The following is a 15,741-nucleotide window of genomic DNA, read 5'->3' as shown; positions in this document are numbered from 1 at the left end:
ACTAATAAAAGTGTATTTGGTACTAAGCAGGTGAGTTGCCTTTTAAGCCAGATATGAAAACACATTTGGAATGAAAAATAAAATATTAACACACATGCAGCAGACTGCCTTAAATATTGACCATCATAAAAGTGGACAAATGCACATTTCAATAATTGTTCGACTAAAACTCTTGGAATTCAGAATCTTTTATTTTATTTATTTATTTATTTATTTATTTATTTATTTAGACAGAGAGAGAGAGAAAGAGAGGCAGAGACACAGGCAGAGGGAAAAGCAGGCTCCTTGCAGGGAACCCGATGTGGGACTCAATCCCGGATCTCCAGGATCACACCCCAGGCTGCAGGCAGCACTAACCTGCTGTGCCACCGGGGCTGCCCCAGATTTTTTTTTTTTTTAAGATTTTATTATTTATTCATGCTTGTCACACAGAGAGACACAGAGAGGCAGAGACACAGGCAGAGGGAAAAGCAGGCTCCATGCAGGGAGTCCGACGTGGGATTCTATCCCCGGTCTCCAGGATCGTCCCCGGGGCCAAAGGCAGGCGCCAAACCGCTGCGCCACCCAGGGATCCCCACAGAATTTTTTATACTCTAAAAAGGCCCTACAGTCCTTGAGGCATTACTGTGTATTCAAGCATAGCTATATTTCTGAAGTAAAATGTGTATTAAATAATGATCATGAATACATTCATATCAGTCTATGTTATCTTTTGCTGCCAGTAATTTTTGGCCCGAAACTTAGGGAAAAAATTTTTTTAAGTTTTTTTCCAGATGTTTTTAAATTCATGAATTGTAAATGGAGCTGGGGCTTTACAAAGAAAAACTTTTAGAAAGGTCTTCCAAAGAAGCAATTAAAGAGCCATTGGTATTGGTAAGAACCGATGAGGAAAATTCTGGATGGTTAGAATAGGGTGTTGTCTAGCGTGTCTACTCTGTCACATGTTGATTGCAGGGTCAGACACTGCTGTCTCTTGGATTGGGCAAAGCAGAATCACAAAATTGTCAGTGCTTGAGCTGAACAGAAGGCTGAAGCAAACACAACAGAGTTTGGAAGTGGTATTCCTTGTCTGCCGGGAGCAGGAAATTGATATAGGGAGAGGAGACAGGTGGCTTAGATCAAAATATCTGCTTGGTCTTCTGTGCTCAGACAGGAATCTTGAGTGGAACAAAGCTTCATAACTCTATGTGAGAGAAAGCGGGTGAATTCGCCCCAAATCTCATCAACTCTGTAATGAGGTTACTTCTTGATAAAACACATTTTGTTAAGAAAGGTAATCCAAAGATTCTCTACTAAGAGGCATCAAAGTTCCTGCGCAATTTACAATGAGAAGTACAGCAAAAGGTCGAGAAGCCCAATAGCAAGGTAAAAAAGTTTACCCAAGAAATAAGGGCAAATAGAAAGAAAGGTGCCATCTTGAGGCAGAGCAGACAGAAGATATGCTACGGAATCAGAATCAGGACTGTATTAGAATATTTAGCCAATTAGAAAAATAATTAAAAGCAACTAAGACTTTAGATATTGGATTCACTGGAGGTATAATAACAAAGAGCAATTAGTTCTGTGACAGTTTCACTTTAGCTAAGGAAAACAAGGATTCAAAAAAAGATAGGGGTTCAGGGAGTACATCTGCAAAGAGATGGGGCTCCCTAGAGGTGACTTTAGGAACTGAAACCAATGTGCAAGAGTTTCCTAGAGTTTCTAATTACAAATTGCAATGTTCGAATCTTTGCATACACATGTAACTCTTTCATTTACAGCTCAAGAAAAAATCTGTGCTGCCCCCTGGGAAGTATGATCACAGAAATAAATGATTTTAGGTCATCTGAACACAGATATATAAGTATAGCCATTTACTTTTGGTCTAAGAATTACTATTTTTATGCAGATAATTATTCAACTAGAAGAAAATGATCTTATTGTGCTTTTAATGTGCACAGGAGTTCCATGTTATTGTTTTAAATGTTTGACGGGCACATACATAATTAATTTGGTTTTGAATTAGAGTGGGCTTTTTTTAACTTTGATAAGTTTAGAGAAAACGTATTCTCCTCTTTCTGTTCCAATGATTCAACTGGAACTGCCTTAGTGGGACACCTGGGTGGCTTAGTGGTTGAGCGACTGCCTTGGGCTCACGGCATGATCCCAGGGCCCCCGGATTGAGTCCTGTGAGCCAGCTTCTCCTCCTGCCTATGTCTCTGCCACTCTGTGTGTTTCTCATGAATAAATTTAAAAATCTTTTTTAAAAAAAGAAAGAAAATGCCTTAATAATCAAATGCCTGAGGATGGCATAGACCCAAATCTCTTTCCTGCTTAAGTATAATCTATCTCCCCTTCAATCCCACTGTCCTCTGAGACCCCTCACATTGGGGCCCCGTGAGCCCTTAAACTGGAACAGCTGGAGCATAGCGTGGCGGATCGTCTTGGTCTTCAAGCTGTAAATGATAGGGTTTAGTACAGGCGGTAAGAGCAAATAAACATTGGCCAAAATGCTACAGACCACTCTTGGGGTGGAGCTGAGAAGGCGATGTGTAAGGGACAGGCTGATCATTGGCACATAGAAAATGGTGACAGCACAGATGTGACAGACACAAGTGCTGAGAGCTTTTTGTTGCTTCTTAGGGGCCACAATGCTCAAGACAGTTCGGAGAATCAGAATGTAGGAGAAAAGAATGAAGAGTAAGTCAGTGCCAGTCAGGTAGAGCTGAAGAAACATGCCCAAAAAACTGCTGATCCAGGGGTTGGAATATGAGTATTTGATCATATCTGGGTGGTAGCAAAATGGGTGGGAAAGTTCTTTGCCTGCATAGAAAGATACATTCTTCAAGGTTAGAACCATGGGAAAGGTGAAAATAACTTGCCGTAGGCAGATGACCAGTCCAATCACCAAGATTACCATGTCTGTGAAGATAATGGCATACTTCATTGGGTTACAGATAGCCATAAAGCGATCAAAGGCCATGGCTACCAGCACTGAGGACTCCAGGAAGGAGAAGCCATGCACAAAGAACATTTGAATGAGGCAAGCTTTCAGGCTAATCTCCCGGGCATGAAACCAGAGAACCCCAAGCACAGTGGGAAGGGTTGAGATGGTCAGACATAGATCAACAGCTGACAGCATAGAGAGGAAATAGTACATGGGCTTGTGGAGACTTCTCTCAATGATGATGACAAACAGAATCATGCTGTTTCCCAAGAGGGCAATGGTGTAGAGACAGCAGACAGGGATGGAGATCCAGATGTGAGCAAGTTCCAGTCCAGGAAATGCAGTGAGTAGGAAGTTTGGGGAAGATGATGTGGTGTTATTGAAAATTATCATGGTGGATTGAGAACACACCCTAAAAAGAGAGACAATAAAGATAGTGTTTGTCATATTGATCCTTTTTTTCAAGCTCTAACTCTTTTATAAACTCTTCCCAAATTACACAGTTATTTCTCTGTATTCGAAGCCCTCAATCCAGTTATGGGACCTATCACATAATTCTACAGTATCTTAAATTTTTCTTGTCAGAATCTGGCTCCATTTTTCTTCCTCTACACTCTCCCAACTATAATCATTAATATCTCTAGGCTCATCCTCACCCTACTGTCCAGACTAGTCCTGAGGCTTGAAGTAGGAAATGCATATAGGCTTATGTCATACACATGCACACATACCAACAAAACAACAACAACCACAAATGCAACTGATAGGTCTTTGCATTAAGTCTCCAAGTTGTATAGGTTGCTTAAGAAACAATGGACAAGCACACGAGAGCCATTGAGCATCTATAATAGCATACTCCCTAATATCCTTACTGGAAGCTGGTCTGGGATATTGTATTCAGAGGTATCCTCATACCTCTATCATCAGCCACCCTCTCCTGATAGACTCTATTAGAAGTCTCCTTTTGGTATCAGGGTTTCTTTATTCCTTTTCCTATAATGGAATAGTCCCTATAATTTCTCCATTCCCCATTCCACATGTGTATGGGACTTGAATTTGCCTTGTGTTCTAATTCTGTTTCTCCATGTACTTTTCCAGGTCTACTGAAATAATTAGGTCTAGTTCTCCTTTTCTCCATTTTACATCTTGGGATACTTGTTTCTACTCCTTTCCACGGATATTTAACACAGGACTTTGAACCAGTCACTGCAAGTAGACTGATCTAATGAATTCTGTGAAAAATTCCAAACAGTATTCTGGAATACATCATTTCAGGCATCCTACTCTAGACAAAGTAGGTAAGCCTAGGCAAAAAACCCACATGAAATTCATGGAAGCACTCAGCAATATGTGATGAATGACTTTATAAAAAGCATGGGTGGAATGGAAGTAGGGACTAATAACTAAAGGGGAATTGCCTCAGGACATGGAAGGCTGAAGTGACATCACAAATTGGAATATCAAGTGGTTCACTGAGTAAGAAAGTTCATAGAATGGCAGCTGCATTCCATCAAAATAGAGAAACAGAGATGGTGTCATAAAGAGGCAGAATCTGGAATCTGTACTTCAGATGACCATTGTAATTGTATTTAAGACTTGTTCACTGAGTGCTGGTGTCATCGTTGTTGATTTTAAAATTTGTGCTTAGGGCACTTAGTCACCAATGAAGAGCTAACAAGGAATGATGTACTTAGCCCATGTGTTATGTGGATATGGCCAGCCATAAGTATTCTTATTTTTCAGTAATGTAGGTTTTCTGTCTTGTATCTGAGTGGATGCAAGGAATTTGCTAGTACCAGGCTCTGTCAGTTGCTATATAAACATAAATATAGGGGATTGTTGGTTATTTTCTCCTCCTTCTCCAGGCTCCTAAAGATAGTGATAGAAATGACCACTTGTTACTCGAAGGGGGGGGGAGGACTAATTTCTTTTTCTGCTATAATATTTATGTTTATGTATATTTATAATACATGGTTAAAAAACACTAAGAAAAACTCAGGAAAATTAATGCCAAATAAGGTATGGATCGCAAACATGCTCAGTTATGTAAACCATTTAGATTCTACATGACTATTTTAATGTCAGTTACTGCTGATGGCCAGGGAAACAGAAATGAATAAAGAACAGTTTCTGCATTCAAAACTCCCTCAACTCAGTGAATGAATAGAGCTGAGATGCCAAGGCAAAATGTTAATGAAGGGCTATTACCACATGGGGACACAAGGACAGGCTAGCCAGACAGGAAAACAGAAGGCCATTGAGATTTCTGTTTCATTCTTCTCTTCAACCTGATGAACACAGATATTAAGAGTGAATCTCTACCCAATAATCACTATGTCATCACTGGTAAACTCAAATGAGGGAATTTCAAGGTTGAGAGGTGCAGAACTCTTCCTGATCCTACCAGAAGTATCCTAAATGTGACCCATGGCAAGCAAGGGTGGTCAGAAACCTGGACTCAAGTCCTGGGCTCCTTTCAGTCTTCAAGTCACTTCAGAAGACTTATAAGCAAGTCTTCTGTACTTAAGTTGGTTGATTTGAAATATTTAAGAGTTGCTAATAATGTATTTGCAAATATTAATGGGAAGTAAATTGAATTTAATGTTGAATGCTTTCAATCATTCACCTAATAAAGTCACTGTTAAACATTAAAAAAAAAAGTGAATCTCCTCTATGATAACCAGCCAAGAATTTCTCTGCAAAACCAAATCACTCAATCTATTTACTGTCCTTCAGTAGTACTTTACGTACATGTTTTATTTTATAGCACTAAAATTCTATTGCTTAATCACATTTCTTTCTCCCTGGTTCTCCTGCTGGTTGTCTGGGAATATAAAACATATGTGTTCATCTTTGTATTTTCTCTAGAGACAAGTGTAGTGATTCGTACCATGATTAAAAAAAAAAAACAAATAATCTAATATACATTATATGTATTGATGGGTGGATAAATAAATGGCAGATGATAGAGATATGGATAAAGACCAGATGAGAGAAATATAAATTGAGCCTGGAAGTTTTGTGGGAAGTATGAGCCAGAGGGAAATCATTTCTCTAGCCACCAGGGAAACTAAGAAGAATAATATCCTCTTATTGATTGGAAGAAGAAGGGTAGGTAGGTAAAGAGAAAAGGAGATGAATTAAGATCCTCTGTATATGTCAACATTTACTAGCCATCTCATATATAAACTTATATAATCCCAGGAAAAATGAATAAAGATGTTTTTCTCTTATTTTAAAGAAAGGCAAGTGGCCTAGCAAGATAAAATAACATATCTAAGGTAAAACATATACAGATTCAAAATTCAAAAATAGATTTACTAACTCTAAGTTTCCTTATTTTTCATTAAACCATAAACCATTTAGAGAAGCTAAGCTTTTGAGATAAGTTAAACAGTTGCACAGTGTGATTTCTGTCTTTTAAAATATAAGAATTGTTTATACTCTATTGTATATATATTTATATAATCATATATGTGTATATATGATTTAGGGGAATAATAGAGATGACAAATCAGTAATACAGAAAACAAAGTCCTCATGGTTTAAAGAATATTTGGGGCATCCGTGTGTGTAGAAATATGTGTGAATGTTTATATGTTTATATTGTGTGTATCTCTATGTGCTGTAGAGAGGAGTTTTGGAATAGAAAAGTAATTGAGAAATAAGGTGAGAACTACAGATACCAGTTATCTTCTATTCTTTGAATTGCGGCTCATAAAGGACAAAAAGATAACACTGGATGATGAGAGGAGACACTGGAGAACTTGTTTCCTATGGAATCTAGAGTTATGTGAACAGGAGAAGGAGCAGAGGGCTTCTTCTCTGGTCCAATTAGCTCATATACTCCGGAACCAGTTGTAGGATAAAGGCCAGGGTGCCTCAATTTTCAAGGTTATCTCTGCACTGCCCTCTAACCAGAGGAATAGGCTAGTGCCTTCTATTTTCAGTTCTCCATCTGACTGGCAAGAAAGTCGTGTCTACCAATTCATATACAAAAGCCTAGATTAAATATCTTGGATAAGATCCACCTAACTCAATAATTTAGCGATCCAAAGTTTCACTTTGGATTAATTGCTTTTATCATTATTAATTAAACAATTTAATTAATTGTTAATTAATTTAATTAATTTAATTATCATTAAATTTAACAATGATAAAAACCAGTCCATGTTATCTACCCAAACCTTCTGGTCATTTCTCAACACTGATATCTATTCTCTTTACAATCTGGAACCTACCCTGACAGCTCCAGGCCATGTTAACCAGAAGCTTCCCCTCCACTTCTCTGCACCACTTTAAGCTTGGAGCTTTCATTTTACTCTTAATAATGAGTCATGGTTGATATTAGTAATTTATATATGCAGATATAATCTTATCTGCTTGGAAGGTGAGTTTCTTAAAAGTTCGGGCATTCTTGTTTTTCTTCTTTCAATGCTAGCTACTAAAGTAGAATCTTGAATAATAGCTTCAATTAGCAAGTTTTACCGATGGCTGAACAATCTCGGCTACAGGAAGAGAGTTCTGAGTCCTATCTCCTTTCCTCTTTATCTGTTTCCTCCTGTCCTCTGTCTCCCTATCTCAATTTTAACCAAGGTCCATTAAAGCCCTCTATTTCTTCACCCCAGTTTACCTGTAGCTCCCATTATTCATTGCTCTTCTCCTTTTCCTCTTTCTCCTAGCATTTCTCACTCCTTAAACCCATTGCCTTGCATCCCTTTCCATTTACACACTCTTCTTACCTGTTCACGTCAGTAGGAAACACCACAACTTCTCTTCAGTCCCTTAATGGAGCCAGGACTAAACCAGCTCCCAAGAGCGGGGGCTTTATAGGAAAATTAGTGGTGCTTGGAATCACCAAGCAACAGAGAGCTATCTTTATTAGTGAGTATATTGGATAGAACAAGAATTATGAAATTCATAAAAATATGTTCCTGTACAACAGCTCAGACACATTTCCCTGACATCTTCAAATCCTGCTCCTAGGCCCAAGCAAACTCCATACATCAAGAGCTGTAAGAGCAGCCCTGGCCTTGGGGGCTGACAGTAATGGGTATCTTCTAACACCACCTGCCTAGGTCTAGTAACTACAACCATTTCTCTTCACCCTGCCTTAGGCTACAGAGTCTCAGCCAGGGAGGGAGGCTTCCTGAATGTCAGAGCAGGATCAGAAGAGTACAGAAAAGTCCTCTCTTTGTTCTCTGCTCCAATATGTACTCCTTCTAACAGGTCTCACTGTCCCCTGGCCATTCCCGTACCCTTTAGACACATTGTTGTATTTATTCATTATCAAGCTTACAGGTTAAGTATTATTCTCCATTGTTTCACAGATGAGGAAATTGAAATTCAGAGAGGTTTTGAATAAATATACCCATCTAAAGTTAACAAGGTACAGAGCTGGCATTCAAATCCATGTATAACTTATTCTAAAGCTCTTACTCTATGCCATACTGCCTTCTGTAGTCAACTGTTTCCATTACATCTTCAGAAAATATGGCTATAATACATGGTCCTCAATCTATCTATTCTACAGATTGCTTTCTTCCCAACTGCATGCCCACATCTATTTTAAGCCTCATTTTGACCAGAATCCACCTCTCCACAGTCGGCTGTGAATTAATAATTCTGACCATACCTAATAATCCCTGGCTTTTTATCCTCCATGAAGCATTTTCCTGTCCATACTCTTATATCTTTATTGAGCACACTGAACGAAGATGTCTATGCCAGTGAGTAGCTGAAGGAATTAAGTAACTCCATAAAGTTACACAATAAATAAGGTTCATATTTATATGTGAACACCACCTCTTTCCATTTGTTCCCATCAGCAAAAATGAATGACTCTGGAAATTTCAAATGAGATTTACTAATATTATATGAGACAAAGGGGTGTGGAAGCATGAAATCAATCTTGATAAAGTACAGTTTTCATTCATTTATTAATTCAAAAAATACATATTGAGTGCCCATCATATGTTTCAAGCTACATTAAATACTTGGGATAGATTGAAATAAAATTAAGAGTCCTTGTTCTTATAAAGTATGCAGACTAGCAGGGAAGATATACTATTAGTAAATTATGGTACAGTATGAAAAACTATAATATAAGTAAACAAAGGCATGTAAGAAAAGCTTTCTGGACAAAAATGAAGTTGAAATTAAAATCCTAAGTATAAGTAGAAGTTCATATTCTTCCAGTTTATTAAGTGCATCATGTACTCATACTTTCTACTTGCCATTTTCTTTTTGATATTTTTCTCTCATGCTTCCAGCCTGTTGCACACACACATCTCATTTTTATAAGAAGTACTCAAAGAACATATAAATAAACACAAGAGACAAAAGAACAGAAATGTCCTATGTTCAGTTTTGAATCCCAGAGTGACTATGGAGCAAAAACAATCTCGGGATTTTTCGTGAAAAAATTGTTAATTACATACAATGGAATAGTCCTTAGTAATAAAAAGCAATAAACTACCAATACACGCCACAACACGAATGAATGTCACATGTATTATGCTAAGACTGCAGGGTCCATGACACTTTGGAAAAAGAGAATAATAGGCATGGAGAACAAATCAGTGCTTGCTAAGGGCTGGGTATGGATACAAAGGGGTAGCATTAGGGAATTTTGAACAGTGATGCAGTTTTTCTCTATCTTGGTATCACTGGTGGTTACCTGGTTCTATTCATTTGTCAAAAGTTGATTAGAACCATATGCTAAAAAGGGTGAATTTAATTGTATATAAATGTTGACAAGCTGTGGGGCACCTGGCTAGTTCAGTTGGAAGAGCATGTGACTCTTGATCTTGGAGTCGTGAGTTTAAGCCTTCCATGGGTATAGAGATTTCTTAAATAAATAAAACTTTAAAAAATGTTGACAAGCTGTTATATACCATTTTAAGGAAAATTCATATTTTTATGAAACTACCTAAGATAAATTATTGTTTTCATGAGAAGCATTATGCAAAGGCATATCATAACCCATTAGATTTGTACTGTTCAATACAGTAGCTACTAGCTACATGTGACTATTTAAATTATATTTCAATTAATTAGAATTAAATAAAATTTAAATATTCAGTTCCTTGTTTGTACTATCAAAGTTTAAAGTGTTCAATGGTTATGTGTGGCTAGTGGTTACTGCATTAAACAAGAGAGATTTAGAACATTTCCATCACTGCAGGAAACGCTACTGGGCAGTGGTACATTTGATATTCTTCCCTGACTTGATTGCTTTTGTACAGAACTTTTAGATGCCATTAAGGGCCAATCCTGCCCCCACAGAACACTCTGACAATTCGCTGCCGTATCTGCTTGGTCCTAACACTGTACACAACAGGATTGAGCACAGGAGGGAGAAGCAGGTAGACATTGGCCAGAAGCATGTGTACTATTGGTGACAAATGCTTCCCAAAGCGGTGAATCAGAGTCATGCCAATTAGAGGCACGTAGAAGAGCAGTACTGCACAGACATGGGAGAAGCAGGTGTTGAGAGCCTTGAGTCTCTCTTCTCGGGAAGCAATGCCCAGTACTGCCTGGAGAATTAGAAAGTAAGAAATCAAAAGGATCAAGGCATCTAGTACAATGATGAAGATCACAGCCAGGAGGCCATAGATGCTATTGACACGAGTGTCAGCGCAGGCAAGCCTCATGGCATCCTGATGGAGGCAGTATGCATGGGAAAGGATATTGGAGTGGCAGAAAGGTAGCCTTTTAATGAGGAAAGGCACAGGGAATACTGCACCCACACTCCGTAGCAGGACGGTTGCTCCAATCTTGCCGATGATTCCATGAGTGAGAATGGTAGCATAGCGCAAAGGGAAGCGAATAGCCACAAAGCGATCAAAGGCCATAGCGACCAGAACACCTGATTCCACTCCCCCAAAGGTATGGATGAAGAACATCTGAGTGATGCAGGCATCAAAGGTTACTGAGCGCCAGTTGAACCAGTGAACACTGATCATGGTGGGCATGGAAGATAATGAAAGGCTGAGGTCAGTGGCAGCTAGCATAGCCAAAAAATAATACATAGGTTCATGGAGACTTCGGTCAACCTTGATGACAACAAGGATGATGACATTACCTAAGAATGTGGTACTGTAAAGAAGGCAGAGGGGCAAGGCCATCCAGAAGTCTTTCTCTGGCATTCCTGGAATCCCAGTCAAGATGAAGTTCTGATGGTTATCAGTAGTTTGGTTGAATGGTGACATAGTAGAATGAAGTTCTGATTGGGCAAAAAGGGAAGAACTTATTAAGTCAAACAGTTGCAGTTAGAATCAGTGGCAATAAGTATTGAGATGGTAACCATAAGAAGTGACTTAAACATTAATCTAATATACTCACCTTCACAATCCGATAGAGAAACTATGGCCTTATCCCATGAGGCAATAATTCTATTAGTGACCATCACATGCTAAAATATACTTAGGAGAAAGAAAAAAGAAAAAAAACTTCAATTAACACCTGTACCCAATAGGGATATAATTTATCCAGAAACATCAAGGAGTTAGTGGACTTGCTTCCTTGCTGTTCTAGTAAACTCCACCTGAGTCACCAGTATCTGTATGCCCTACTCTGAGTAAAGCCTAGATAGTCCTATGGGCCGTTCTAGACATTAATGTCTAACTCCTGCAGTGACAAAGATCAATATTAAATTCTTGGTGCCACACAGCTCTCTTCTATTTTAATTATTCACTCTTATCTTCAGGAAGATATATCCAAATGTGCAGCTGAGCAAATCACTTTTTGGGCCAGTCTAGCCACAACTGATTAGGGTTCAGGATTAAAAGAAAGAGCAGTACTATCATGCTTTTAAGGCTGTTTGAGTTCTGACCCTTATGAGAGTCTCATTAAGAATCTCCCACATAAGAATGTACACACACACAAAGTTCTGTATAAAAATTAAGTGAATTCATATATTATTGAAGCCCATCTCAGGACCCACATGAAAGAAAACAGAACAGGAGTCTGGGTCACAGCAAGAAGAAAAATCACTAGACAAAGTGCAAGGGGCAGAGAGCTCTGGATGCTTGGGCATGAATAGAGACTGGCCAGAGTTACTCTAAGTTTCTTTTTAAGTCAATAATTTAGTTCTACACTGTCTAATATCGTAGCCACTAGATATTTGTGCCTATTTACATTTTAATTAATTAAATTATTAAATTAATTAAATTAAATTATATTAAATTAAATTAAATTAAATTAAATTAAAACATCAGTCCTTAGTTACACTAACCATGTTTCAAGTATTCAATAACTTTATATGGCTATTGAAGTGACTATTGAATTATATGCTACAGACAGGAAAATTTCCATCATTGCAGAAAGTTCTATTGAAATTTGAAAAATTGATCCTGCAGACTACAGATTTAAAGGATATCGACATTCCAGCTGACTTCTTGACAAATCTTAGATCGAATGGGATTTGTGTGTCTTTTACCTATATACTGCATAACCCGTGTCTCTTTACATATTTTTCTTTGTCTCTTTTCTGGAAATTTGAATAAGAAAATAGCTTGAAAACTAGACTCTGGAAATAGATCACCTGGGCTTAAATCCTGGCTCTGTACGCTTGAACAAGTTAATTAATAATCTCTGTGCATATTCCTTTCCTCTTTAAAATTAAAATGAAAATAATAGTATGTACCATGGGATAGTTAAAAGTATTCACTGGAAATATCAATACAGCATTTCGATGAGCACCAGGCAAGCAATCAACACTCAATAAAGTTATCATTAAAATAATCAATGTTCGGGCAGCCTGGATGGCTCAGCGGTTTAGTGCCGCCTTCAGCCCAGGGTATGACCCTGGAGACCAGGGATCGAGTCCTGTGTCAGGCTCCCTGCATGGAGCCTGTTTCTCCCTCTGCCTCTTTCTCTCTCTCTCTCAAGAACAAATAAATAAAATCTTAAAAAAATAATCAATGTTCATCTGTTACCTATAAATTTTGTAGTGTTTGTAAAACTCTCTCTCAAGATATTTATAAGCCATGAAACCTATTTATATGCTGCTAAATGTATCTACCTACCCATATATAATTTATATATTTTGATTCTATATTACCTAAATCTCTCCATCCCTCAGCCAGTTTGACCCAACACTGAAAATCTGTGGCTTGCAGGTAGTAGCTGTTGCAGTGCTCAAGAGGAGGAATTCTATAGATCTATGCTCAGTGATTCTGCATTTAATCATGAATGCTTACTGTAAATGATTTATTGGAAGCAGGTCCTAGATAAACCAGAGGTAAGAGAATGATATACTAGTAGTAGTCATGCATAGTAAAAAATAGAGGATAAAAGAATAAAGATAATTCATTCTGAAGGACTAGCACCCCAAAAGCAACACCACACTGACCATCTGAGGAGCTCAATCCCAAAGACCAAGAGTCCTTCCAGAATTCAAGATGAAGGTTACAAACTAGGCTTATTTATTTATTTATTTACTTACTTACTTATTAAAGTGGGGGCAAGAGCAGAGGGAGGGAGAGAATCTTAAGCAGGCTCCATACCCAGAGCAGAGCCCCACATGAGACTTGATTTCATGACCCTGAGATCATGACCTGAACCGAAATCAGAAGTCAGACCCTTAACCAACTGAACCACCCCAGGTTCAGTGCTCAGGTTCAGCACCCTCAAACTAGGCTCTTGATTCCTTAAGATCTAAAGCACTCAGGAAGAACTTTCCATGTTTAATTAAATTGATTAAGGACTTCATATTTGTCAAATTCCTCCTAAGTACTAGGCATGCCATTGTAATCAGAGGACCAAAGAGCAACTTCTTTCTTATCAAATAACACATGAAAAACAAGAGCAGAAACAGGAGTGGAATGTGTGCCAAGGATGAATAAAGACATGCTTTACAGATGGGTCAATATGTCCGGCTTGTATCCTCAGTTGGACTCAGCTTAACTCTGTGTCTATCAATACCAGTGACAGACCATGGGCAGGATCAAACCTAAACTTTCCTCACAGCAAAAGGGCAGGAACTTCTATGGCTTACAAAGCATATGTGGGGATGGAGGTGGAAGAGAAGATAGGCAGCAAGAGCCTTTCTTTTCTATCACTATGGAACTACAATTGTTCTTCTCCAGCCAGGCAGCCAAGTGGAAAGACCTATTCTCTGAAGGACAGGACACAGCATAATATACTTTAATATATATTAAAGTGTCTGAACTGCAGGCTGAAGCATAGTTCTGGCCCCTTCGATTTGTCCTCTATAGAAGCCATGGACTAGTCTTGCCCTTAGGGAAGGAATATATTTGCTATTTGCCTTGAGCCAGGACTGACAGAAGGGTAAAAATTTCCAGGGCTCTACTATTTTCTCTAATTAGCCCTTAGTAGAATAATATACTTGCCATTGAATTCCTCATTATGTATAGCTCAAATTGTAATTTCTTTTTTAATGAAAAAGGTAAAGGAAATGGACGAATGATTATCACTGTAAAAAATTATGGCTGAAACTGAGGGTTCTCGGTTCTAGAAATATGTAGAAATCATGAGCAATCACTTTATATGATGACATAGAGAAACAATGCAAAGGTTAACAGGCAGGCATTTTAAAATATTTTAGTCCTTTAATAATAAACAATGTGAAATTTATTGAATGCTTATTTATGCTTCAGCCTCTATTTTTAGCTCTTTACATATACTATCTCTTTTAATGACTAAAAAAAATTTATGAGAAAAGTACTATTGCCATTATGCATTAGTAAAATAAGAGTCAGAAAAGTAAATTAATTTGACTCAAATCCCAAAAGTAAAACTTAAATCTGAACATTATACTTTGAAGTTCTATTTAATCTTATAGGAAATGACAAGCTTTTAGCCAAAGAGATAACTTGTACCATCAAATTCAAAGTCCAGACCAAACAGTACACTGGGCTCAAAAGACCTGACCTCCTCCACTCCAACCACTCAGTACTGAACTCTAAAAATTTCTTTATGAATCGTCCATAACTACAGCCCCCTCCATTCTATGAAAGCATTCTCAGAGAAAGCACTACCTGGGCCTCAGTTTGTTTCCCAACTCACCCAAGCCTAGTCTAGGAGATGAGAGTCATTTCTGGTGCTGTCCATAATAGCAGTACAGCCAGAGATTTAAAACCAGCAGAACCCTAATCCAGAATTCCCTCTGAAGTGATCCCCTAGAGACAAAGCATCAGTCTTCCTGGAGATGTCCCCAGAGCCAATGGCCATATAGACTCAGGCTTCTGGACATTTTGGTCTTCTTTGCCTTGATCTCAGAGGAAAAGGACCTAGTTTTCCCTAATGCAAAACTTGTTATGGCAACCATGCAAATACAGACTTTGTCTCATCCTGTGTGAATGGTACCTCACTAGCATACCAAAATGCAAATATACTTTATTGCCTAATCATTACAATTCTCTCTAAAGGAGACAGAAAGTAAAAGAAAGGAAGGAAGGAAGGAAGGAAGGAAGGAAGGAAGGAAGGAAGGAAGGAAGGAAGGAAGGAAGGAAGGAAGGAAGGAAGGAAGGGAAAGAAAAAAGAAAGACAAGGAAGCAAGCAAAAAAGGAAAAATGTAAAAGAAATGCTCATTCATGTTTCCACATGCCTTCTAGTTCCTACTCTCATTCTGTCCTCTGCTTCACAGTAAAGCCTATCAGCGTTGTGGTCTGTAATCTCTTCCCATTCTCTTAATTCATTTTAGTGACAGTTCTTACCCATACCAATGAAAGCATCTGTGCAGGTGTCACCAATGGTCTGTTTATTGCAAACCCAGAAAATATTCCTCACCTTACTCTCCTTTTCAAAAGGATTCAATACAGTGGAAAATTGCCTCCATGTTAAGTTAC

General features: G+C 38.2%; 2 protein-coding genes across 2 annotated transcripts in view; both read right to left on the bottom strand.

Annotated features, from left to right (window-relative positions):
- Window positions 1–453: 453 nt before the first annotated feature.
- Window positions 454–11,151, bottom strand: LOC112667847 (olfactory receptor 51T1). The gene is made up of 2 exons (XM_025459903.3): window positions 11,013–11,151; window positions 454–3,338 (listed from the first exon to the last, which is right to left on the bottom strand). The coding sequence occupies exon 2, from the start codon at window positions 3,317–3,319 to the stop codon at window positions 2,336–2,338; it is 984 nt and encodes a 327-aa protein (XP_025315688.1). The 5' UTR covers window positions 3,320–3,338; window positions 11,013–11,151; the 3' UTR covers window positions 454–2,335.
- LOC112667322 (olfactory receptor 51H1-like) overlaps window positions 8,847–15,741 on the bottom strand; it is an 85,254-nt gene continuing 78,359 nt past the window's right edge. Inside the window, exons 2-3 of the mRNA XM_025458910.3 lie at window positions 11,273–11,352; window positions 8,847–11,153 (exon numbers count right to left, since the gene is read on the bottom strand). Coding sequence (XP_025314695.3) covers window positions 10,189–11,153; window positions 11,273–11,336 — 1,029 coding nt within the window. The 5' untranslated portion in view covers window positions 11,337–11,352 and the 3' untranslated portion in view covers window positions 8,847–10,188. The remainder of the gene's footprint in view (window positions 11,154–11,272; window positions 11,353–15,741) is intronic.

Source organism: Canis lupus, chromosome 21, assembly GCF_003254725.2.
Source record: "Canis lupus dingo isolate Sandy chromosome 21, ASM325472v2, whole genome shotgun sequence".
NCBI classification, from domain to species: Eukaryota; Metazoa; Chordata; class Mammalia; order Carnivora; family Canidae; genus Canis; species Canis lupus.
The sequence above is the reverse complement of the archived record's forward strand: the minus strand, read 5'-3'. Positions and strand labels throughout refer to the sequence as shown.